Source organism: Eptatretus burgeri, chromosome 13 (assembly GCF_056783735.1).
Source record: "Eptatretus burgeri isolate ZD-2024b chromosome 13, Ebu_testis_v1, whole genome shotgun sequence".
NCBI lineage: Eukaryota > Metazoa > Chordata > Myxini > Myxiniformes > Myxinidae > Eptatretus > Eptatretus burgeri.
Window position 1 is genome coordinate 30,723,649 of NC_140973.1, and position 26,418 is coordinate 30,750,066.

The following is a 26,418-nucleotide window of genomic DNA, read 5'->3' on the forward strand; positions in this document are numbered from 1 at the left end:
ATGCATTTGTACGTACTGTACAAGGCGCGCGACATCTCGACTCTCGAGTCAATCCACTGTGTGCAAGTTACTGTATGTGACGTCATGCTGCGATTCGCTGAAGTCCATTTTTTTAAGGGGCAGGGCATAGCAAGTTGTGAATAGCTCCAGAAATGATCTAAATATTGCTCTAATTATCCCATTTTTGATTAAAAAAAAACGGGTGATTTCTTCACTAGGAAGGTCAAGTTAATATATAAATAACAAGTTTATTTTGCATGTCAGGGGACCTTTAAGCCAACACCAGGCATATATGGGATCCCTTTAACTTTAAAGCCTGTTTTCACCACGTACGTATCAGTTAATGAAATAAAACGACTTTATCCACAAAAGAGTTGCTGCTTAATGCAGAACAACCATGGAGACATCTTAAAGTTCAATCGCCCGTGAAATAAACATTGCAGAAAATCTGCCATTTTGCCTGCTCGTCTGTGCACGTGTCACATCAGTTTGAGGTCCGCGCAAACGTTATAAACTTTTTTTTTTCTTAAACGTGTTTTTTTACCACATTTTCTTTAATTCCCTGCAGGGCTACTCGCAAAACCTCTGAAAATATAGACACAGATCTTGCAGATGCTATGGATAAGCAGTCCCTCTGGGGGATAGTGGTCTAGCAGTGGATATGTTGAATCATATAGCTCAATGAAGCTGGTTAATTTTGCCACATTCCTAAATTTTTTGTTCACTCAATACAATTCTCCAAACAGGAGAAAAAGATAAGTTTAATGCTTTGGAAATTTCACATTTTCTTGTGTATGTATGGAGAAGGAGGAAACCGCCTTGCTTGCTCAAAAGTAAATCAGTATATCGGCTTAGTTATAAGACTCGTTATTTCTTTAAATTGCCAGATTTCACAACTTTTTTCGACACTTATTTAGTCTGGATGATATACGATCCTAAAAACCGAAATAAAATTTGGATGATATGCTTTCATTAGACCATCAGAGTAGATCATGGAAAATCGTATCATATAATGCATAAATCACTTCAAGCTCCTAATTTGAAAATTTTAGCAAGTAGTCAGGTTTCTTGTGTCCATAATTTGACGTTCGTTGGAATTTTTTGGAGAGTAGCTAACCCCAACATTTTTGGAAAGCTTAAACAATACCCAAACAGAAAATCCATGTTTCACATTTTTCCAATGCATATAATGTGGTCAAATAGGTCGTTTTGGGGTAAAAACCCGTTTTTTTTATATTTCAGCTCTGAAAATTCAAAATTAATCGCAAGCAAGCAACTGAACACAAGAACAAAAGCGATGTTTACAGCGATTTGTAGCTATGATGAACATGCATTCGAAAATATGAGTGAGGAAAGTGGGAAAAAAAAATTATCGTTAAGAAATCGTTGCAGCCTGTTCAAAATCAAGGAATGGTCAGGCTGGCCAAAAAAACATGGCGGCTTCAGACCCCAGAGGTTACCCAAGAAATGCCTTAAGACCCAGAGAGCGAAGTGGCCGAGGATCGCCTGATAAAGGATATAATTAAATTAGGCTGTTATTCATCTTCAAAAGGGGTGTTTTAATTAACCTGAACACCTAATTTTCAGTCATGCACTTCCTTGGAGTTTTCTTAGTATGCATGCAAAGTTTCAGGCTGCTAGGTTTTATGGTTTTGGAATTATGGAGGAGACACACTAACACTGACATTTCTTTGTATCGATGAATCGGGTGTGCTTTGGAAATCCTGTGTCGAGTCAGGGATCTGCGATAAGGGTATGAAAGCGATACCGGTATGATCATTGTGGTACAGCGTTCCATGATAGTCAAACCGGTACGGCAATAGCGATGGATTCTGACCTGTGCCGATTTCTAACACCGATCTCGCTTAAAAAAAAATCATTTTTAATACACGTTGAAGTTGGAAGTAAAATAACCGTTTTCATCATGGGGGAATACTTTGAAAAATCATCGTGTCAATGATGTATACGTCTCACATGAACACGTAATGGACCATTGCGTTTTTTTTTTTTTTTTGTATACCTTGGTCGAGGCTCGTATGAGAGCTAACACACAACTCACAGCAAGGAGGCATGAGACAAGAGGGGCGGGAGTGGAAGGGACAAAACAGTGGGGAACAGACACATTAGGTGAACTGTGGAAGGGAGAGGGATGGGGATGGGACGGGGAACATGGCGAAGAGAAGATGGACATTTCAGGGACTTTCAGGAAGGAAAGTAGGAGAAATGAAGGAAGTGGGCTTGGGTGGATTATCGGGGGTAGAAAAGATCGAGGATTTGGATGGGGGAAGATAAGAGGTGGTGGTGAACAGCTGTTTTGAAAGCCTGGAGGGAAGAATGGGAAAGAATAGAGTGAGGAAGTTTATTCCAAAGGCGGGAAAAAGAGGAATGAAAGAGTGAAGATGAGCAGTGATTCGTGATTTTGGTAGTTTTACCAGAAGGGGGTTGTTGGCGGACCTTGAGCGCCCTGTGGAAATGTGGTGGGGACAAATCGCAGAGAGAGCAGGGGGGCAAGGCTGGAGAGGAGTCGGTAGAAGACAGAAAGACCACCGACCAACCTGCGGTGATTGAGTGAGAGGCCCAAAGACTCAGCTTCATTGCGGGAGATGCCGATGATCTTAAATGCCCTGGTTTCGACAGCGTGAAGCCGAGAAAGGTGGGAGGCAGGAGCACCAGCCCAGAGGGGAGAGCAGTACTCCATCAGGCTACGGACAAAAGCTTTGTAAGTGGTCAGGAGCTCAAGAGGGCCGAGGAAGGACTTAGCACGACGGAGGATTCCCAGTCGGTGACTGGCTTTTGAGGCGAGGTTGGAAATGTGACTTTCCCAGGAAAGGTCATGGCAGATAGTGAGACCTAGAAGCTTGAAAGAAAAGACTTCTTCCAGAGGATTGTTGATAAAGTGGATGGGGGGGGGGGTTGTAAACGGTCCTTTCGAAGAGACATAGTGAGAGTGTGAGATTTGTCTGGATTGAAAGACATGTTCCACGTGTTGGACCAGTTTGTGATTTTATCCAGATCTGCAGTGAGTGAAGAAGCTGCTGCTTGCCGGTCTGAGGGATGACAGATGGTACGGCAGAGGGTGGAGTCGTCGGCAAAGAGAAATAGAGGATTTTCCAGAGAGTCCGAGAGATCATTGATGAATTTTTTTTTTAGGATTTTAGTATTTTAGGAGCCTGCGTAAAAATTTTTTTTTTAATGACTGAATTATTAAAATTTTGAAATAATCGATATAATCTAGGCAAGGTTGCACCATATGCCTTGCACTTCTTAATGATTGTCTTGACTGTGCTCCAAGGGATATTCAAGGCCTTTGAAATATTTTTAAACCCATCCTCTGATATCTGCCTTTCCATAACTTTATCCCAGAGGTCTTTTGAAAGATCCTTGGTTTCGTGGTTGAGTCTTTGCTGTGAAATGCACCACCCAGCAGAGGAAACCTACAAGAACAGCCAATTTTATTCTGAAACTAGAAGGGCACTCGGTAGAGCACATACCTCCGCCATCTAATGCCTGATCCATGAGAACATATCGGACCCAATCTATTTTTGAGCTATCATGCTATATATTGTTTTTGGCCCTATCTCTCAATGGTGAAGAATCACTTTAAAAATTAAATAATTCTCGTATCCAGATCAGGATTCTGTATTCACGAAAATCGAATCGATTCCTCCATGCCACACACCAAACCTGTCCACCAAGTTTCGTCCGAATCCGACCACAACTTTTTGAGATATCGTGCTATTGGGTAGTCGATCTATCTACCCTTATTGTCAGGTTTTCCGTCGTTATGTTGGGGAGTAGATAGTCGAAAAAAAAATTTTTAGATTAAAAATTTTTTTTTGATCTACCCTTATATGTTGGTCGTGGTGTTGCTCTGTTGTGTGGTCGATCCAGTTGGAAAATTTTTTTTTTTGAAATTTGTTCTACCCTTATTATCAGTTTTTCCGTTGATATGTTTGTCTGTCTGCCTGTCTGTCCCTCTGTTCGGTCCAGTGCTCCGTTAATACAATGGCGATTTCGATGAAACTTGGTTGGTAGGTTCATACCATGACCTAGTTGTGTGCAAATGAGAACCGTTGCTATGGACACCACCGTTGCCTAGCAACAGGACTTTTAATTTTTTGAAAAATCATAAAAAAGTATTTTTTCGAAAATCAAAAATCGGTTACGAGCGACTGTGGGCAGTACATTCAGCCATATTGTCAAAAATTTCCAGCCGGATCCAATGAAAACTCGGAGAAGATAGACTGAATGAAACCTGATCGAAAACAATAAAAAAACGAAGTTCGTTATATCTCAGAGACTATGAGTCAGATATACATGAAACTGGTATGGTAGGTTCATGGTATGTCCTAGTTATGTGTGAGAATGAACCGTTGTTATGGACGCTTTTGTTGGCGAGTAACGGCTGAAAAACGACTAAATTCGACTTGATCGACTACCCATGTCTGCCTACCGGCTTGTATATTAGTTTATCACTCTCAATGGTGAAGAATCACTTAAAAAATTATCGGATCTGGATCCGGATTTGGATCTTCACCAGAATTGAATCAATTCGTCTACCACACATCCAACCATGCAAAGCACGGATAGAACAGAGGGTGTATGACCAGACAGAAGGCAGCAGAAGACAGAAGGAGACCACCGACGGGTCTGTGATGGTGAAATGATCAGCCCATTGACTCGGCTTCATCGCGGGAGATTCCAATAATCTTGAATACCTTGGTTTCCTTGAACAAGATGTGAGGCAGGGGAGCCAGCCCAGAGGGGAGAGCAGTACTCCATCAAGTTGTGGAGGAAGGCTCTGTAAGTGGATAGGAGTTCAAGTGTGTCAAGGAAGGACTTTGCATGATAGAGGATACCCAGTCAGCAACTGACTTTGGAGGTGAACTTTGAAATGTGGTTTGCCCAAGAAAGATCATGGCTGAAAGTGAGACCCAGGAGTTTGAATGACTGAAGTTCCTCAAGAGGATTGCTGGGAAATTAGATGTGTGTATGTGTATGTGTATGTGTATGTGTATGTGTATGTGTATGTGTATGTGTATGTGTATGTGTATGTGTATGTGTATGTGTATGTGTGTGTGTGTGTGTGTGGGGGGGGGGGGGGGTTGCCACACGGTCCTTTCGGAGAGAGACAGTGAGTGTGAAATTTGTCAGAATTGAAAGACGTATTCCAAGTGTTGGACCAGCTTGTGATTTTTTTTCAAGGTCTGAAGAGAGAGAAAAGACTACAAGCCTGCCTGTCTGAAGGATGTCACAGCAGAGGGTGACGTCAGCATCAAACAGATAAATAGGAATTTCCAAAGAGCCAGAGAGATCCTTGATGAAGATCAGAAATAGGACTGGACCCAAAACACTGCCATGGAGTACTCCAGCCTTGACAAGAAGAGGAGATGAAAGGGATCCGTTGAGTGCCACACGTTGGCGACGAGAGTAGAGAGGAAGTCAGTAAGCTATGTGTGGAGTAGACCTTGGAAGCCATAAGCAGAGAGTTTGGAGAGCAAGGCGGATGCCGGACTTTATCAAAAGCATGAGACATGTCTCGAGAGACGGCCCTGATCTCATGTCTGACATTGAGGGCTTCCATCCATTGTTGGGTGAGTTGAAGTGGCATGTCCAAGGCAGAGTGACCTTGTCTGAAACTAAATTGGTGATCTGAGATGAGGCTGTTGGAAAAAAGGAAGGATTTCATATCAACTGTGATGATGGATTCCTTGACCTTGCTGATGATTGGAAGGAAGCCGATAGGTCTGTCTGTCGTTAAGGGATCCGTTTTTGCACTTTAAAAAAAATGTAATTCATTGATGTTGGCAGATTTCCAAGCACATGGAAGATGACCGAGCACAAATGAGAGGGTGAAAATGTTAGAGAGGGGATGTACATGAGCAGCAGAGCAGCTTTTTTGGATAACTGAGCTCATGCTGTCCGGTCCAGTTGCAGAGTTAGAGTTGAGGTTTGAAAACTCTCAATCTTCTCTTCTCAGGTGCAAAAGACAGTCTAGCAGTATTTGGGTACAACAGGGAAGGATAGCTACAGAGTGCGGTGATGGAGACACAAGTTTTGAAAGCAAACACAGAATTAAGACATTCAGCCTTCTCACGAATGGAGTCGGCTGTGGTGCCATTTGAAGAGAGGGAAGGGATGGAAGGGGAGCATATACCAGAAACAGACATTACAAGGATTACAAGGAAATTTTGCACAGGAGGCGGCCATTCGGCCCATCATGCCTGCACCACACCAAAACCAGATAATAAATCCATCAATACCCCTTCCCTTCATGTGCAGCCTTTTGGCTGTGACACTGATACTCATTTCACCTACCTCAGAAGGATGACAGACTGAGTCAACCCCCTGGTGTTAATTCAGTGTGAACGGGGTTTGAACTTGGGATCCTAGGATCCCAAGCCACCACCCTAACTGCTAAGCCAGCACCAGGTTATACATAATTAGAAGGGCACTCGGTAGAGCGCATACCTCCCTTACATAGTGCCTGATCCACAAGAATATAATCGGGCCCAATACATTTTTGAAATATGCGATATTTCTGTTTTGGCCCCATCTCTCAATGGTGAAGAATCACTTGAAAATTAAATAACTCTCGTATCCATATCCGGATTCGGATCTTCACCAAAATCAAATCAATTTGTCGTGGTCACACACCCAACCTGTCCACCAAGTTTCATCCGAATCCGTCCACAATTTTTTGAGATATCGTGCTATAATTATTATATTAGTTTAGCCCTACCTCTCAATGGTGAAGAATCACTTAAAAATTCTCGTATCCGGATCCAGATCTCCACGGAGATCTAATGAGTTTGTCATCATACACCTAATCTGTCCACAAAATTTCATCTGCATCCGTCCTCAACTTTTTGAGATATCTTGTACACAGACAGACAGAAAGGGGTGAAAACAACCTCCTTCACCTTCGGTGGTGGAGGTAAAGAAGGAAATACTCCAACAGTGGAGTACAGGGACGCATCAGAGGGACACTTGGAGGAAGAAACACCCAGAAAAGAATGTTTCAACCCAGAAATGGACATTTTACACTTGTAGCAAAAATTAACTCTGAGTGCAACACAGTAATGATGGGCCAAATTACCTCATTTCCTTATCTAAGGTCGTACAGGATCACGCAACCACTCATTAAACTCATTGTAGTCATGTGGAAACTGGGCACCCTTTGTCGATTAATTTTCATTTTGCATCCGGAAAATATATATTTTAATGCAATAGGTTCGACTCCTGACAGCATCAACCTTTAAAAACGCATGCACAATCCAAGCTCTGCCCATCTCCCCACATAAATGAGATGTACCGCTTGTGACCATCTGCAGCTGCAGAAGACATCAGGTATAGTGTAGTAGATAGTAAAAAATTGTGCAAATTATGATAAAAGCATCAAATTTGGCATTTCTGTTCTGCAGGGCTTTCTGATCAAATCTGCCCGATTGGCCATTTGAAAATCAAAATTTTGAAAAAAAATAAAAAAAAAACTTCAAAAAAATTTGAAGTCACAGCTGGCTGAAATTCTTGAAGCGCAAGTGAACATCCCAGACAGAGAACCAAGGGGAGATGCAGTCATCATTGATGGCTCAGCACTTATCAATGCCCTACCCCCACACACTTCAAAGATAATTGATGACTATGCTAAAGAAGACATCATCCCAAAGGTGGAATCCAATGGTGCCAGGTACGAGAGGGTGGATGTAGTGTTTGATGTGTACAAGAAGTAAAGTCTGAAGTCCGAGGCAAGGTGGAAAAGGGGGCAAGGAATCAGAAGAAGAGTGACAGGAACCAGTAAGACCCTAAGTAACTGGAGAAGCTTTCTTCGAGATGACAGCAACAAGACTGAGCTGTTTCACTTCCTTGCAGAAAAGATGTGTAAAGCACAGTCATTGTCACAAAAGGAGAAGATGCCATTTGTAACACAAGGAAGTCACTGGATGCTGTGTCTCCATGTTGTCATGAAGAAGCTGACACTCGAATATTTGTACACGCCAGGAATGCAACGACGGATGGTAGCAAGTCCATTATCATTAAGGCTAATGACACAGACGTACTAGTCATAGCAATATCTGTACTGCCATCCTTACAGGAACTAGGTCTTGAGAACATGTGGATTGCCTTTAGCCAAGGAGCCAAGGCACGATGGATTCCAGTCCATGAGGTAGTTTCTGCAATAGGGCCTGAGAAAGCTAGAGGGATCCTATACTTCCATGCGTTCACTGGATGTGACGTCGTGTCTGCCTTCCGCGGTAAAGGGAAGACAACTGCATGGCAGACTTGGAACGTCTTTGATGATGTTTCTGAAACATTCACCAATCTCAGCCAGCATCCAACATTGATTCGTGATCTTGACTTTTTTGAAGTTTTTTTTTTCTTCAAATTTTTCAAAATTTGGATTTTCAAATGGCCAATCAGGCAGATTTGATTAGAATCCCCTGGAGAACAAATGTGCCAAATTTGATGCTTGTATCATCATTTGCACGATTCCTCTCAAAAATTGGTGTTATCTGCCCCACTAGTAGGGTTTACCTTGTGTCACTTCTCTTGGTTGCTTTATGCAGCTTTCTTTGGCTGGAAGAATGTGGCAGTTAATTTATGGAAATCCTAGACAACTGGGGAAATTACTGAGGTGAGAGCTGATTGGTTACCTCCAATTACGGGTGAGACATGACTTGGTGACACACAGGCACACGCACACACACGAACTGCGGTTAGAAGCTGTCTGGGGCTCGGTGACTATCCTCAAGAGCCCCCGGAACAAAACTTTGCGAACAAGAAAACTTCACAAATTGGTCCATATATATGATATAAAATGCTGCACATACATGCATGAGGAGAGTTTGTTTCTTGGCATGGCTCCTGCCTAATACGTACCCCAAACAGTTTGATCAAAAGAAGGAAGAGAGGGAGAGGGAGAGGGAGAGGACGAGAATAATTCTATTTTATTTTGATCTTCCTCTTAATGTGTTGTATATTTTTTGGAATTCAGCATGTAAAAAGGCTGTGATGAATATCCTCTTAACATACTCCCACTCCTCACTCCCCGAGTGTATAGCTTGGCCGGTATCTATACATACACTACCTAATTTAATTTCTTCCCATTAAACAACAACCATTTTTTCTTTTTTTTTAAAGCAATTATGCAAAGATTTTAGCCACTATGAACATTTTCATAGAAAAGATTATGCTAAATTGTATTGTAAACAGGATATGCTGCCATGCCAGGGAACACAACAAACTATCTGTTGGCACATCGGTGAACATAAATCTTTGTAATAATCATGATCATCATCATCAGTCCCCTGAGAAGTTTTGCCACTTCATCTGCATTCAAAGGTGCCATTTTGAAGGGTCATGACAAGTAACCAAAAAGAACCACACATAATTTGACTTCATCTGATATGCCTCCGCCCACATTAACTCTTTGCTTACTCTAACTTTGACCTCAAAAACGAATCTGTACATATTTATTATGGTACATAATATGCATAGGTTAGTTCAAATTACTACCTCCATAACATTTACCTTATGTGACCTCTGACATTTGACCTCTTGACACCAAAATCGAATCAGTTCATATTTGCATAATTTTTAACAACAAAACGATCTTATAATGCTTCATCTTCCTCTCTCACACATGTGGTACTCTTTACTGTTTCACAATGCACTACTCTTCTGCTATTTTAACAGACTGCTCTCATTTCGAGCTCTCCTTCATTCCTTGCCTAAAAAAATCCAACTATTACAGCGCTTCTTCTCTCCATGCTCTGAATTTGCCTTCATTGCACCCTTCAAGAATTGTGTTAAATCGCATCTCTGACCTAAAACTTTTAAAAACCACAGTTTGCCATGGATGCTCGCTTTCCATCAACCATTCTTTTTTTCCAAATTCAGTGCCAACTCACCCCCCTCACCCCTCACTCTCACTCTCAAAGCAACCATCCCACTCTTCTTCCTCCAAGCCTCCCTCTCACCTCTCTCAAAAATCCCCCCCTCACCTTTCTCCCACCTTTCATCCCCGTCACTGTTCCTTCTCAAAGTTGCCCCCCTCTCATCCACCAACCTGCCTCCCTCCACTGCCCTCTCACCTCCATCTCTTCACTCCACCTCCTCAAATCCTCAACTGCCTTCTTCCTTGTCTCTTGTCCCCCCTCTCCCCCAGCACCACAGAGCCTTTTCTCCTCATTCGGCCCCCTCCCCCCGCTGCTCTGCAAAACCCCCCACTCCCTCAGCAACCCTCCTTCCCTCCCCCCCCCGTCCCTTGTCCTACCCTCCCCTCCCCCTCCACCTCCTGCACCCAAAGCCTCCTCCCCTTCCTCTTCATTAAAAGTGTGGACCTCAAATATCCGGGGCCTTCGCTCAAACCTTTCAGATCTTTCCATACAGGTTGCCACTGACAAACCAGACATTATCTGCCTAACAGAAACTTTCCTCTCCCAAGACGTGTCTGACTCCCAAGTATCTCTCCCTGGCTACTCCCTCTTACGGTATGACAGACCTGAGCCTCGTCCTAGTGGAGGTGTTGCTCTCTTCATCAAAGACTCTATTCCTCACTCTCCATGCACTGCTCTCACTCCCCCACACCCCCAGGAATACCTCTGGCTTCGGCTTCCCCTCCACTCCCACCTCATGTTTATATGTGTACTGTACCGTCCACCGAACAGTGATGACTCCATCTACATCTCACTATCCGAAAACATGGACCATCTTCTATCTTCTCATCCAAACTCTCTCTTCCTCTTATGTGGTGACTTCAATTGTCATCATGCCAGTTGGCTAGGTGTGGGTACCTCTCTCACCTGCCATGGCACCTCAGCAAAAGCTTTCTGCGACTCATTGGGACTGACTCAATCGGTCAACTTCCCGACCCGGATCTCAACCAATGGTACTCCATCTCTTCTGGATCTGATTTTGACAAATTTCCCTGACAATATCTGCTGCTCTTCCTTCGCTCCAATTGGTTCTTCTGACCACGTCCTTGTTAAAGTGGACATCTCTCTGGCTGTTATCAGAGAACCACCTCACCACCGTCGAGTCTGGCATTTCACTCAAGCCGACTGGCAGGGTCTCCGAGCAGCCATCAAACTTACAGACTGGTCTCCTATCACTACTTTCTCAAACATCAACTCATCCTGTGAATTCTTTCAAAGAAACTTGCTCTCCCTCATGCACAGATTTATCCCCTCTCGTGTTCAGTTGTCTTACCCTTCCTCCCGCCCTTGGTTTACTGAAGCTTGTGGCGAGGCAGTTGTCCTGAAACAACTTGCCTTTGCCTCATGGAAAGCAAACCCAACTGAGGGCAATCTCAGTTCTTTCCACAAAGCTCGGAACAAGTGTGTATCTACCCTCAGGAGAGCCAGAAAACAACATCTTTCTCATCTCAAGTCTGAACTCTCAAACCTCTCTCCCTCCTCAAAATCCTGGTGGCGTTTAATCAAATCTGTTTCTGGTGTATGTTCCCCCTCCATCCCCTCCCTTACCTCAAATGGCCGCACTGCTGATTCCACACGTGATAAAGCTGAATGTCTAAACTCGGTGTTTGCAGCTAAATCTTGTGTCCTAAACCCATCACTATCTCTACCCACTTTACCCAGTCGCACCCAACTGTCCCTGGACTCTGTATCCTTTTCTCCTGACAAGGTGGAGAGCTTGCTTTCAAACCTCGAGTCAGATTCTGCAACCGGTCCAGACGGCATCAGCCCACGTGTCCTCAAAGCCTGCTCTTCTGCTCTTGCTCACCCTCTCTCTGTTCTATTCACCCTCTCATTTGCCCAAGGTCATCTGCCATCTGCTTGGAAATCTGCTAACATCACTGCCCTGCATAAAAAGGTGCAAAAACAGATCCCTATAACTATAGACCAATCAGCCTTCTCCCAATCATCAGCAAGGTGATGGAATCCATCATCGCCTCAGATATGAAATCCTTCCTCTTCTCCAATGGCTTGATTTCCAATCATCAATTTGGTTTCAGACCAGGTCACTCTACCCTGGATATGCTGCTTCTGCTCTCCCATCAATGGATGGAGGTCCTCAATGCCAGCCAGGAAATCCGAGCCGTATCCCTGGACATATCACGTGCTTTTGACACAGTCTGGCACCCTGCCCGACTCACCAAACTCTCTTCCCATGGTATTCAAGGCCATCTCCACTCATGGCTCGCAGACTTCCTCTCCTGTCGCAGTCAACGTGTGGCCCTAAATGGAGTTCTTTCATCCCCTCTTCCTGTGCAGGCTGGAGTTCCTCAAGGTAGCGTTCTGGGCCCTGTTCTTTTTCTGGTTTTCATCAATGATCTCTCGGACTCTCTGGAAAATCCTCTATTTCTCTTTGCCGACGACTCCACCCAAGTCTTTTCTTTCAAGCTTCTAGGTCTCACTATCTGCCATGACCTTTCCTGGGAAAGTCACATTTCCAACCTCGCCTCAAAAGCCAGTCGCCGACTGGGAATCCTCCGTCGTGCTAAGTCCTTCCTCGGCCCTCTTGAGCTCCTGACCACTTACAAAGCTTTTGTCCGTAGCCTGATGGAGTACTGCTCTCCCCTCTGGGCTGGTGCTCCTGCCTCCCACCTTTCTCGGCTTCACGCTGTCGAAACCAGGGCATTTAAGATCATCGGCATCTCCCGCAATGAAGCTGAGTCTTTGGGCCTCTCACTCAATCACCGCAGGTTGGTCGGTGGTCTTTCTGTCTTCTACCGACTCCTCTCCAGCCTTGCCCCCCTGCTCTCTCTGCGATTTGTCCCCACCACATTTCCACAGGGCGCTCAAGGTCCGCCAACAACCCCCTTCTGGTAAAACTACCAAAATCACGAATCACTGCTCATCTTCACTCTTTCATTCCTCTTTTTTCCCACCTTTGGAATAAACTTCCTCACTCTATTCTTTCCCATTCTTCCCTCCAGGCATTCAAAACAGCTGTTCACCACCACCTCTTATCTTCCCCCATCCAAATCCTCGATCTTTTCTACCCCCGATAATCCACCCAAGCCCACTTCCTTCATTTCTCCTGCTTTCCTTCCTGAAAGTCCCTGAAATGTCCATCTTCTCTTCGCCATGTTCCCCGTCCCATCCCCATCCCTCTCCCTTCCACAGTTCACCTAATGTGTCTGTTCCCCACTGTTTTGTCCCTTCCACTCCCGCCCCTCTTGTCTCATGCCTCCTTGCTGTGAGTTGTGTGTTAGCTCTCATTACGAGCCTTGACCAAGGTATACAAAAAAAAAATATATATATATAGACTTTATCAGTACATGTGGAAAAATGTGCCCAGACTAGGAATCGAACCCAGGTCTTCTGGTGAACTGTACCAGTGCTCTGCCATCTTGGTGACCCACTGGCTGAGTACACAATTCTTCCACACGTAGAAATGACACTCTCTTTCCCACACTGCTTACCATAGGGAGGACCTGTCCACAAGAGGGAGGACCTGTCCACAAGAGGGTCTTCCCCCCCCCCAATGGGGGTGGGGGGGGACGGGGACAATTCTATGTCCGCTATTAATCACCACAGGGGACGTAGTAATGAAATTATAAATTAATAGGAAACAAACATAAGTATGTGGAAAACCTAATGTTAAAAAAAATAAAATTAAACAAAAAAAAAATCTCAGAGGGCAGAACACTGGTATGGTTCACCAGAGGACCTGGGTTCACTTCCCGGTCTGGGCACGTCATTTTTAGCAGCGTCTCGCGTAGCGAACATTGCTCAGAGAGAGCTCGGCGTTGTTCCTCTTCTTCTTGTGAAGACAAAACCTTAACCTCTAGGACTCGGCTCTTGTATATACAAGATCTGGATCTCCTTAAATACTAAGCACATGTACACATCCTCGTATTGACGGTGCCTTTTGAGAGTGTCTATCATGAACTTTTAAATATATTCGGACATTTGCTTTAAAGTTTCGAAAAGTTCACGTTACTATTTAAAGATTATTCCATTTATCGTATTGTAATTTCGTAAATACATTATTTATATCGTAAATACATTATGACAGGTCTCGCTATTGGCTTAATCAAGGCACCTGACGAAATATCGGAAGTTGTTTTTTTTTTTAGCCGACAAAACCTTTGGGACACTGCTTTTGGACACATTTGTCCTTGTTCCACATATACTTATGTTTGTTTCCTGTTCATTTACAATTTAATATATAGTTCTACCAAGTTTCATCGGTTCAAGTTAGTGTGGGAACAATTTTTACTTCATGGGACATCTGAACTTTGACCTCTTGACTCCATAATCGAATCAGCTTATCTTTACATCATGATACATACTTGTACCAAGTTTGACTTGGATCCCTTCAGCCATTCTCAAGTTATTGTGGAAACTAGAACGGGCACTCGTAGAGCACATACTTTCGCCGCAGCCACGTTACCTTTGTATTAAGTTGTCCACAACGCATCTCAATACAAATATGCATTTCGTGACCCCCATGACCTTTGACCCACAACTGCTACCTAGGGTGACAATAGTACTATACCTTGTGTCATTTCAGAAGATGGGGAATTGAACACTGAACAATTTGGAGTTAATTTGATGTAAATCGGAAACATATTAACATATGAAACATATGAAAACATATGAAAAAAACGATGTTGACCTTTTTGTGACTGACCTTTGATCCGATCGCTCCCAAAATCTAATGGATTTGTCCTTTCATGATGCCAAACAAATCGAAAACAATTAAAGCCTCTCTGCGGTTTTTTTTTTTGCGTTAAGTTGTTCACAACGCTTTCCGATATAAATGTGAATTTGTGTGACCCCCTTGACCTTTGACCCTCAACCGCTGCCTTGGGTGACAAAAGTACTATACCATGTGTCATATTAGAGGATGGGGAATTTAATTTTGAACATTTTGGAGTTAATTTGCTGTAAATCAAAACAAAATTGACAATTTAATCGCGAAAAAACGATTTTGACCTTTTTGTGACCTTGACCTTAACCTTTGATCCGATCGCTCCCAAAATCTAATCGATTTGTCCTCTCGTGATGCCAAACACATCCACAAAATTTCATGACAATCTGCGAAGTGGTTTTTGTGTAATGTTGTCCACAACGCTTCCCAATCAAAAACTCCATTTTGGTGACCCCCTTGACCTTTGACTTCCACAGACTAACTAGGGTTGCAAACACTATACCATACGCTATATCAGTGGATCGGGATTTGAATACTGAACGTTTTGGACTTAATTTGATGTAAATCGGAACAAAATTGACACTTTAATCGCAAAAAAACGATTTTGACCTTTTTGTGACCTTGACCTTTGATCCGATCGCTCCCAAAAGCTTCGCCTGGTGTCCTTGAGTAACTGCACATCATCTCTGAAAATTTCATGCAAATCGGTCCAGCAGTTTTTGCGCAATGTTGTCCGCACACATATTTACCAATAAATAAATACACAGGGGTCAATACAATACCTTCGTCAAACGAAGTTTGCGAAGGTAATGAAAACGCATCAGACAGAGAGACCACCCAAAAAAATCATGCCTCCGGTGACTTTGTCAGCTAAGGCATGAAAAACATGTGGGACTCAGCACATGATCGACCATTGGCAATGACATTAATACCAAAGTCAAATGAGTGTTAAAAACAGTCATACCAGATAGCTCATACCTGGAATACAGAATTGAAAATCTTGTCCCACTGCCTGATACGACTTTTTTCATAACGTGACGCTTACCCAGTAATGGATAAGAAATTAACTTAGATTTGCTCATAGAAGGTTAAAATTGGGAAATTAAGTAGATGGACATGTATACTTGGCTTGCAAATGGGAGGGAGTGGTGTATACTATAAGAGTTATCATTCAACATGATAAAGATCTTTAAAAAAAAAAAATCCGAAAGTTTAGCACTCCTGAAGCAGTCTTGCACATCATCGTATACATTCAAATAAGACGACGTTGAGTTGCAGCTTAGGAGATGGAGGCTTTATTGATCACCATAGTTGTGCATTGCCATATGGCAGCTTCTTCTTCACCCCCAATACTGTACTGTCTCACATGCCACACCCTGTTCACAATGGGAGCACGGGGGTGTGGGGGGGGTGGGGAGGGGTGGATGTGAAATGCGTATCGACCGCATGATGTTATATAAATCGATATATTATATAGTTCTTGGAAGTATGATGAAGGCAATTTGTGTTCTACAGTGTTCAAATCACAAATTCAGTTTAAGTAAAGGTTTAAAAAGGTTTAAAGGCAAATTGATAAATGAATTCCAGGTTCTACTGCCAAAATATAGCATTCAATTTGAATAAGCTGTGACTCGATCATAAACCGATGAGACGGACAGACGGACATGAACCAATTGCTTAACCCTGATTTTCGCTTCATGTGTGCAGGGTAAAAATATCGTCAACACAATACTACATTTTTCAAACTGTCGATATATTAGGCACATTTTATTAATGGAAAAAGTGTTGTGCGGTATCGTAAACTGAAAATTTTGAGACGTACTTTCATCGATTTTGTAAGAATATCAACATGAAGGACTTATTTTTTCATAACACGGTAGTCTCAGTTTAAAAAGAACGATATACGCAACACCATTCTCTCTCGCCTTGCATGCGAATGGTGAGAAAACTTCGTCCCATCTCAGTTGCCAGTTCTCCTGCCTCATCATCAGAGTCTTCCGTTGAGGATCCTGAGCCTGTGCCTGAGGAGGAGGGGGACTATTTACACCGGTACAATCACCACATCTCAACTCCGACCCCATGCAGGATCGCCTTTATCTAAATGGCGAAGTGCGCATACAAAAACAAACAAGCAAACAAATAAATAAATAAATAATAAAAAAGCTGCCCCCAGGTCAAGTCACAAGCATTCTGCCCTTGGAGTAACGACCACCATTGTCAAACACAATAACCCACCTCCTCTCCCCACCCCACAATTGCAGTTGATACACATTTCACCCTGGCCCCCATCATGAACAAAGAAAAATTTTAAATAGAATAAGCACGGGACGGGTTGAGTGCTGGACATCAGGATGATATGCGCGTCCGTAGAGAACTGGCCGAGCACTCGACGTAATGCCATCCCAGCGAAAAGAACACGACAGGCAGAGGGACAGATGGAGATATCTGGCTACTTTAATATACTGTACAGTGTAGAAGTCCGACGTCGGGCCACAGCGGCTTCTTTGCCACTCTGCAAAAGTGCAATTAATGTTCAAAAACACCCATTATGATGATGTGTTTGTATGACAATTACATAAAGACTGTTTTCAATGAGAGCACAAGAAAGTGTTAACAGAAATTTCAGGACAGATTGCATGGCGATAAACAGCTATATCTTTGAGCTATTGTGCAGTGGCCAGTGGGTCATCATTTGAGTTTATATAAACATTGATAGTGTATACCCCCGAAGCGCCAGCTACCACCACAAACTAGGTGGTCGCACAATGTCAGCGTGTGAGATTGCGCAATCTCGATATCGCACGACATTGTCTATTTCGAGGGATGATAATCGACTAGCAGAAATATCTTTATCGCCCAGCCCTAATGTAAAGTGCCATATTCCAAGTTATCTGATCTGTAATTCTCTGGAGGAATTAGTTACTTCTTTGCGAGCAACTATAAATATTGAGCCACATAACACCCCCATATTTTTCATTCATTCATTCTAGGCATTTTATTCACTTGACTGGGAGGCAAATGGAGAAAGATATTTTGCCAAAACATTTGTTCTTTGGGTTTTTGGTTTCAGGGATTTCAGTGCGAGCCCCGTTCCCACCTTTGGGGTGACAAAAGATCATCTCTAATTTTAAATGGAGCAGGTGTATGTCCAGCCACGAACCTACGTAACTGTATGTCTCTTAATTACAGGTTGTTTGAACATCAGTTGCACCATGATCATGTCTATTAATTACATATGATTGGACTAAGTTTTAAAACTTTAGACCATCGAGATCCTATAAACCCCGAAATCCCATAGACCCCTAGGACCTGACACACCCCATTTGACCCTGTTTGAACCCAATGACCTATATAACCTTCAGACCCCCTTTTACCTCTAAGAATCTTTTCACACCATTACATTTTATACCATTTTGATCCTGAGACCACACAGACCCTTTAGACTTTTACACCCCTTAACTGTATGAATGCTGAATTTTTTCAGTATGGAATACAAAAATATGGTATTTTTTTTAAACGGTGAAGCTGCTTCAATGTTTGATTATTTTTATCTGGCCATAAAAAAGAAGAAGAATAATCAAACACACAAGGTGTTTCGACGAAAAATGGACCCGTTTGACCTTTGAAGACCCTTTCAGACCCAATAGCCCCATAAGACTTCACGATAAATGGATGAGGTGTATGCGTATATGGGAAGGGGGGGGAGGGGCATGTTTTTTATGGAGTTCTACTGAAGCATACTGACGTGGAATGAGATCCACCAAAATGATGAGGTTAATTAACTTCAAAAAACCCAGAAGAATTCCCATGTTTTAAATGCACACCATGTTAAGGTGTCTGGGGCAGCTTAATACGTCCTACCGCATGACATTCTATTTACAAAATAAACGAGAAGGGGACTCGCGAGAGTGCATACCTCTGCCATGCAATGCCTGATCTATGAGAACATATCTGGCCCAATACATTTTTGAAATGTGCTATATATTGTTTTTGAGCCCAATCTCTCAATGGTGAACAATCACTTAAAATAAAATTAAATACTCTTATTCAGATTCGGAATCAGATCTTCACCAAAATCGAATCAATTCGTCCTTCACACACACACACACACACACACACACACACACACACACACACACACACACACACACACACACACACACACACACACACACACACACACACACACACACACACACACACACACACACACACACACACACACGTCTACCAAGTTTTATCCGAATCAGTCCACAACCTTTTGAGATATCGTGTTATATATTGGTTTCGCCCGATCTCAATGGTGAAGAATCACTTTTAAAATGATCAGATCCGGATTTGAATCTTCACCAAATTTAAATCAATTCTTCCTTGTCACACGCCCAACATGTCCACCAAGTTTCATCCAAATCCGTGCACAACTTTTTGAGATATTGTGCAATACAGTATATCGTTTTTGGCCCTATCTCTCAATGGTGAAGAATCACTTAAAAAAAATTGTATCCAGATCTGGATCTTCACCAAAATCTAATCAGTTCGTCCTTGTCACACACCCAACTTGTCCACAAAATTTCATCCGGATCCGTCCATAACTTTTTGAGATATCCTGTACACAAACAAACAGACAGAATGGGGTGAAAACATAACCTCCTTCACCTTCGGTGGTGGAGGTCATAACAAAAATGACAGTTACAAACCAGATACAACGAAATACAAATAATATCAACAATAATAATAACAGTATAATTTAGCAAGAATAATAATGAATGTATAATCTCCACTCTGGCCCAAGCATATCTGAGCATGGTGAAAGGCAAACCAATGCTCAAGCAGTACAGCAGGCAGGTGTGCAACAAGGCCTTGAAGACCAATGAAAATGTGGTCAAATGGAACCAACGGGCTGGGCCCACTGGTAATTAATTCTCAAGGGTAATTCAAATGGATTCTAAAGGGCAATTCCAAAGCAGTGATCTTCACTATATTTTGGAGGGGCCACTTTTTCCAATGAGACATCAAAGTGAGAGCCGCCACACTACCTGCAGGACTCTGTTAGGGCTGCTATTAGGCCCCGCCCCCACAGACTCTTCTTTGTTGTGGTTAACTGAGCCACAAGCCTCCAAGTGTTTGTATCCTGCCATCTACTGATGTAGTTATGTTACTTTTATGCTTTGTGTTGGAACACTCATTCGAAAGCATTGGGTCAATTTGATTGCATTTATAGTGGATTATGATGGGGGTATTCTCACATTTGTGTATTATCGGCCGCACTTCAGCCTACCAGGGGCCGCCAGTGGCTCACGGGCCATGCAATGAAGAACAGATGTGTAAAGGGTAATTCAAAAGGATTCCAAAGGGTGTTTAGTTAATCGTTAGTTTCTTCTAACTTTTCCCATTTCATTTGAAAATGCCAAACTGAACCGCTTCCTTCACACACGTGTGATTTTTAAAAATTTCTTTTTATTTTCTGAAGCAAATTGAATAAAGTGTCAATTGTTACCTCCACCACCAAAGGTGGGCAGAGGTTATGTTTTCACCCCTGTCTGTCTGTGAACAGGATATCTGAAAAAGTTGACAAATTCAGACAAAATTTTATGGAGCGGTTGGGTGTGTGACAATAACAAAATGATTAGATTTTAGTGAAGATCTAGATACTAAAATTTTTTCAAGTGATTCTTAACCATTGAGTGAGAGAGCTAGAACTGATAGATAGCAAGATATCAAAAAGGTATGGACGGATTTGGACGAAACTTGATGGACAGGTTGCGTGTGCGACAAGGACGAATCAATTTGATTTTGGCGAAGATCCGATTTTTACCCTGCACTCGCGAAGCAAAAAGCAGGGTTAAGTGATCGGTTGCGTACGTGTACGTTTGTCGTGCGTGTCTGCAATTTGTTAAGAACCTACATCGAAAACCATTCAGTGGAGGAAATCAAAACTTTACCACATGTTATACGACTGTGATATAGCGGTAACTCTTTTGAGGTCAACATAGGCCAATTTTCTAAAATACTAAATCTTCATCTAATTGACTTGAAATTTGAACAGGATTTGCACATTTGGTCATTGAATTCAACTACCAATTATTTTTGACGTCAACTTCGGCCAAATTTCTGAAATCCTCAATTTTCATAAAAATGATCAAGGGTCATGTCGTCTGCCATATTGTCGGAAAATCTTTGAAAATCTTCGGTGGAGAAGCCGCTTAACCGATCAATGTAAAAAGGTAACAAATTGATCAACGACCCATGGGAAATATGGCTTGGTAAAGATGATGTCATTGGTCGTGTGGTCTGGCAGCTATATTGGATCAAGGGGGGGGGGACACCTGAAAGAGGAGATTGCTCATGCGAAGTGATAGAGCTAAAAACGATGCACAACAGGACATTTCAAAAAAGAGTTATGGAGGGATTCAGACAGATCATTGTGGACAGGTTGAGTGTATGACGAGGATAAGTCGTTTTTGGCGTCGATCCGAATCCAGATCCGGACACGAGCATTTTTAATTTTTCTCAGTGATTCTTCATCATTGAGAGATGGGGCCAAAAACTATATGTAGGACGTGATTTCAAAAGGTTGGGGACGAGTTATGATAAAACTAGGTGGATGAGTTGGTTCGGTGACAAGAACAAGCCGATTCGATTTTGGTTCAGGTTCAGATCCAATCTATCAGTGGAGTACAAAAGGTAAACTGTTCGGCCTGATGGAGGTATGCGCTCGACTGAGTGCCGTTCTAGTTTACAAGATAACCATCAGAGGCAAACATGAGAACAAAAACTTAAATAGGAACAAAACACATTGTTGAACAATGACATGGGCCACGAACGTGGCCAAAAGCACGTCCCTGTGTGGCCAGGATTGCGGCCAATAGCACTCAGTGTTGTCCCTTTCGACTTGGGGTTCTTAACCTGTGGTCCATGGACCCCTTTGGGGGTCCGTGGATGGGCTTCAGGGGGTCCGTGAACCAGGCGCATAAAAATTATGAAAATTTTGTTAACCTCCGCCATCGAAGATGGACGGAGGTTACTGTTTTCACCCGTCTGTTTGTTTGTTTGTGAACAGTATTACGGAAAAAACTCCGACGGATTTCGACGAAACTTGGTGGGGGGTTAGGTTTGGTCCAAGGATCATGCCATTAGATTTTGGACTTGGTCCAAAATCCAATATGGCCGCTATGGCGGCCATTTTGAAAAAAAATTTGAATTTTTTTTTTGCATTTCTACATGTTTTAAGTGATTTCCAACCCCCCCCCCCCCAACAAAAAAAAAATTGTTAGAGAGAAAATAAATTTTGCAACTTTTTTTCAGCAAAATTTCGATTTCCTTTTTTTTTTGCAATTCTACATGATTTAAGTGATTTCCAACCCCCGCCCCCCTCCCCAAAAAAAAATTTAGAGAAAAAAAAACAATATTGCAACTTTTTTTTCAACAAAATTTTGATTTTTTTTTGCATTTCTACATGTTAAGTGATTTCCAACAAAATAACATGCCAAAATTATAATTGTGGCTGATTTCGGAACTTCAGGTGGATATACCCACGTAAAATCAATTTCTGTCTCAAGGAATCTAGTTCTGATGAATGAATTGAGTATGTAAAAGTTATAATTAAAAGGGAAAGTTGCAAACTATAACTCTGTGAGCATTGTTGACGTCAAATTGAATGAATAGGATATCAGGTTCACTTGAGTGACCAAGCAGCATTGGCAGCGGAGGTTTTGCACTCTACCGAGTGCTCGCCCTCAACTTAAGTGCTTGTTTCTCACTTTCCACGGCTTGTCACGACTCAGTAATCTTCTCATATACTGGTGAGGTTTAAAACTTTATCGTATCTTCAGATCCATGTTTTTTTCCTTTACAATTATATTGTATATTCAATTACCCATCAATATAATTATTCCTTCAACCTGCGTCATGCCATGGCTCTGATTTTCATTTTCTACATTACAATAGATTGTTATGGAAATGGCCCTTATTGGGCTACTAAATATAGGATTAGGTCAGATCCCCCATTAAATGCATGTTTAGCAAGGTTGTGTGGTAAAATGGACGTTACATGTGTGTCGGGAGGTGTAGGATGCACGTTTATTGTTCGTACAGTGGTGGTGTGCCAAGGGCTCCCTCTTCTTCCTCCCCTCTACGGACGATAGGCCCCACCCAGTCGGCTGAGGGGGTGTGGCCAAAAAGAGGAAGTGAAGTGAAGGGGAGGAGTTTGTCGGCTTCGCAGAGAGAGGCGTGCTCGTGTGTAAAAGGAGCGAACGAAAGAGAAAAGGAGTTCTCAGTTTGGAAAACGGTCGGGTTTTCGAAAGGGTGCCTGTGTGTGGAAGCGAACGGAAGAGAAACGACAGAGAAAAGGGTGCTCGTGTGTCGAAGCGAGCAAACAGAAGAGAAACGACAGAGAAAAGGAGTTCTCAGTTTGGAAAACGGTCGGGTTTTCGAGGCGCGCTCGTGGCTTCGAAGCGAGCAAACGAAGGAGGCACAGTGTTGGATCTGCCGGGAGAGACGCTGAACCTGCCTGCACGTCGAGGATTCTGCCGTGAGTGAGACGGCAGCCGGCTTTGAGAGGCGAGCGTGGAAAAGGAAAGAAAAGGTGATTCGACAGAGAGAGAAACTGAGAGGATGGAGTTGGGAAGTCGGGCTTCGAGGCGGGAAGGCAGGAGAGGAGACGACGGAGCCTCTGACAGTCCCTGCTCACACCAACGGCTCGACACGTTTGCCAATCCGCTTGCCGGAGCCCGGCAACTCGATTTGTGCCTTGTCTGGAGAGTAGGCCAGGCCTGGATTTGTACGCTGGACCTTGAAAAATCAGCTGAGGCCCATCGTCGACCTTACGCGAGGTCAGAGCGCACGGAGACCGCGTGCGGTGCGGAAAGGAAAGAGTGCGGTGCCGCCATCTTGCCACGCGGCGCGTTCGAGCTGGGGCTCGAACCCGTGGACACCTGCCTGTTGCGAGCAACATTCGTGCTTTTGACACTGTCCTCTCATCCATGAGACATCACCAAGTACTCTGTCTTGCATGCATGCTGTCTGTCTTTGTCTGCACGTGTTGTATAAGGCATATCTCGGTAGGGACCCCCTCGAAACCTGTAGTCCGTGGTTCCCTAGTTAAGAACAGGTTGAGGATTGTTAATAAAAACATTGTCGTGAATCTTGCTTGTGTTGTGTTCCCCGATGTTCCCCCAATAAATCTGGTTGGTTCGTATGAAGTTGCCGCTATGGATTAATTTGTGTCGCGTCGAGGAACGATCCGTTCGATTGGCATATAAAACCAAAATGGTTACAGACTGGCAGAAAACGCTCGGCATCTGACACAACCAGTCTGTAACCGGGGTTCTATTTCCCCAACTGGTAAGCTACAAGGATTACGTTGGTATCGCGATTGAAGATGTGTGACCCGAGGCCTGTGCCGAGCCGGCCGGCGTTATAAACCCTGGAGACGGCGGTGGTGAGGGTGGCGCCAAGAGTCGGGTGAGAATCCCGCCACCCCGGATCCGAAACAATATTGTATATCTTTCATCCATATTTTAATAGATAAATAATGCATGAAACTGAATATAAATATTGGGGTACCATGTTTTTCTCCATTTCCTTCCATTCGCAGATATTTACATTCCCCATACCCGCGTATTATCATTAATTTGGAGTCGAATCAGTGAGCTTGCCTCATATTTCAGGGGACTCTATCTTCACGTTTGCTCATGTTGACATATGTACCCAGGATTAGTGAACAATTCCATTGAGCATGCCACTGTTGTTGCCATTTGACCCAGTCACGAAAAATGTGTTTTTGTTTTGTTTTGTGTGTGACCAGCAGGTGATCCAGCAGATCCGAGATTTAATGCAAAGTATGCCTCAATTATGTTTCGTACACACAGCTGGCCTAAAAACTTATTAATTTAAGTTTTTGTTCACTGGTTAATGCTTTCCATATGAATTACATCACAGTGTTTTATTTATTTTATTACTATTATTATTTATTATTATTATTATTATTATTATTTTTTGCAGACCGAGCTTAATTTGGAAATGTTGAAGAAAAGTAAGTACGATGAAGCCTACGTACGTATCCTTTGGTTTTACTTGCATCGCTGAACGTGATGGGACACAAAAGCCACAGTGTTTCTTGTGTGGCAAGGTTCTTGCTAACGGAAGCATGATGCCAACAAAGCTGAAGGAGCACCTCACGTCTGTCCATCCTGAAAATTTATCGGACAGTGTGGATCTTTTTCGTGCAAAGAAGGCTCGATTTGAAAAGGTTGGAACTTTGCCAAAACTTGGAATTGCCCCAACACAAAAGCCTCGTCTTGAAGCATCCTACAAGGTTGCTGATCGCATTGCCAAACAAAAGAAGCCACACACAATTGGAGAGACTTTAGTAAAGCCATGTGCCCTGGACACGGTCGAGCTGGTTTGTGGATTGGAGCCGAGGAAGAAAATTGAAGCAGTCTCTTTGTCAAATTATGTCACACATTCCCGAATAGTTGATATTTCTTGTCATATTTTGAAGCAGGTCAAGAGGCAGCTACACCATTTCCCTTCAGTATGCAACTGGATGAAAGTACTGACATTTCTTAGTGTAGCCAGCTCCTTGTTTTCGTCCGTTGTGTGCATGCTGATGCCATCAAAGAAGAATTCCTATTTTGTGAGCCCCTTTTGGAAACTACAAAAGCCATTGACATCTTAGAAATGTTGAAAAATTTCTTTACCAAGCAAAACTTTGACTGGAAGAAGAATTTGGGTACTCTGTGCACAGATGGAGCACCTGCAATGCTTGGCAACACATCTGGTTTTACTGCTCTGAAGAAAGAAGCTCCTCACGTCATTGTGACTGTTTTCTACATCGGCATGCACTGGCATCAAAGACTCTGCCAACAATCCTGAAAGAAGTCTTGTCTATTGCTGTGAAAGTCGTCAACTTCATCAGAGCCAGTGCTCTGAATCATCACGTTTTCAAGAGGTTTTGTCACGAAATGAGAGCAGAATATGAAGTTCTTCTCCACCACAAAGAAATTCGCTGGCTTTCCAGAGGACAAATCTTAAAGCGCTTGATGGAAATTAGGGCAGAAGTTTCACTTTTTTTTGAGAGAAAAGGAAAGTCCACTCTTGGAACAGTTTGACAGGGAGGAATTCATTCACGGCTTGGCTTATTTGACGGATATTTTTGGCCATATGAATGTGGTAAGTTTTTTGATTCAAGGCCCTGCAGTCACCATTATGGATGCTGCTGAAAACCTACAAACTCTTTTGGCCAAGCTGCCACTGAGGAAGAGGAGATTGGAAGCAGACAACTTTGCAAACTTTCCAATGCTGGAGGGAGTGCTTCTGCAGGATGGAGTCGAGAGAGACAAAGCCCTGTCAATTTCTCTGCAGGCAGAAATGTGCAGCCACCTGGGAAACACTGCAGAACTCTTTCGAAGGTTACTTCTGCTCAGATGACCTTAAAAGTTCAAACGTTGATTCGTAATACTTTCCTTGCTGATATAAACTGTATTACTGATTCAGACCTTGCCAAAGATGACCTCATTGACCTGAGGACAAAGGAAATGATACGACATGAGTTCAACTCGAAGAGTCTTGGAGAATTTTGGTGTTCCTTGACACAAGCCTACCCTCGTCTGGCAAAGTGAGCCATGGGAGCTCTGATTCCATTTGCAACCACATATCTTTGCGAGTCAGGATTTTCAGCACTTGTTACCATCAAAACGAAAAGTAGAAATCGATTGGATGTCAAACATGACATGCGTGTTGCCTTGTCAAAGACCACTCCACAATTTCATCTTCTTATTGCAGCCAAACAAC

General features: G+C 43.0%; 1 protein-coding gene across 8 annotated transcripts in view; it reads right to left on the minus strand.

Annotated features, from left to right (window-relative positions):
- Positions 1–26,418, minus strand: part of LOC147014171 (transcription factor YY2-like) — a 70,740-nt gene that overhangs the window by 33,954 nt on the left and 10,368 nt on the right. For 5 of the 8 annotated variants that reach the window (XM_085851910.1, XM_085851911.1, XM_085851903.1 and 2 more), the window contains exon 2: positions 16,551–16,646. The exons of the other annotated variants lie outside the window; for them this stretch is intronic. In XM_085851910.1, the coding sequence (XP_085708036.1) occupies positions 16,551–16,646 (96 nt within the window). The remainder of the gene's footprint in view (positions 1–16,550; positions 16,647–26,418) is intronic. 8 annotated transcript variants of the gene reach the window in all.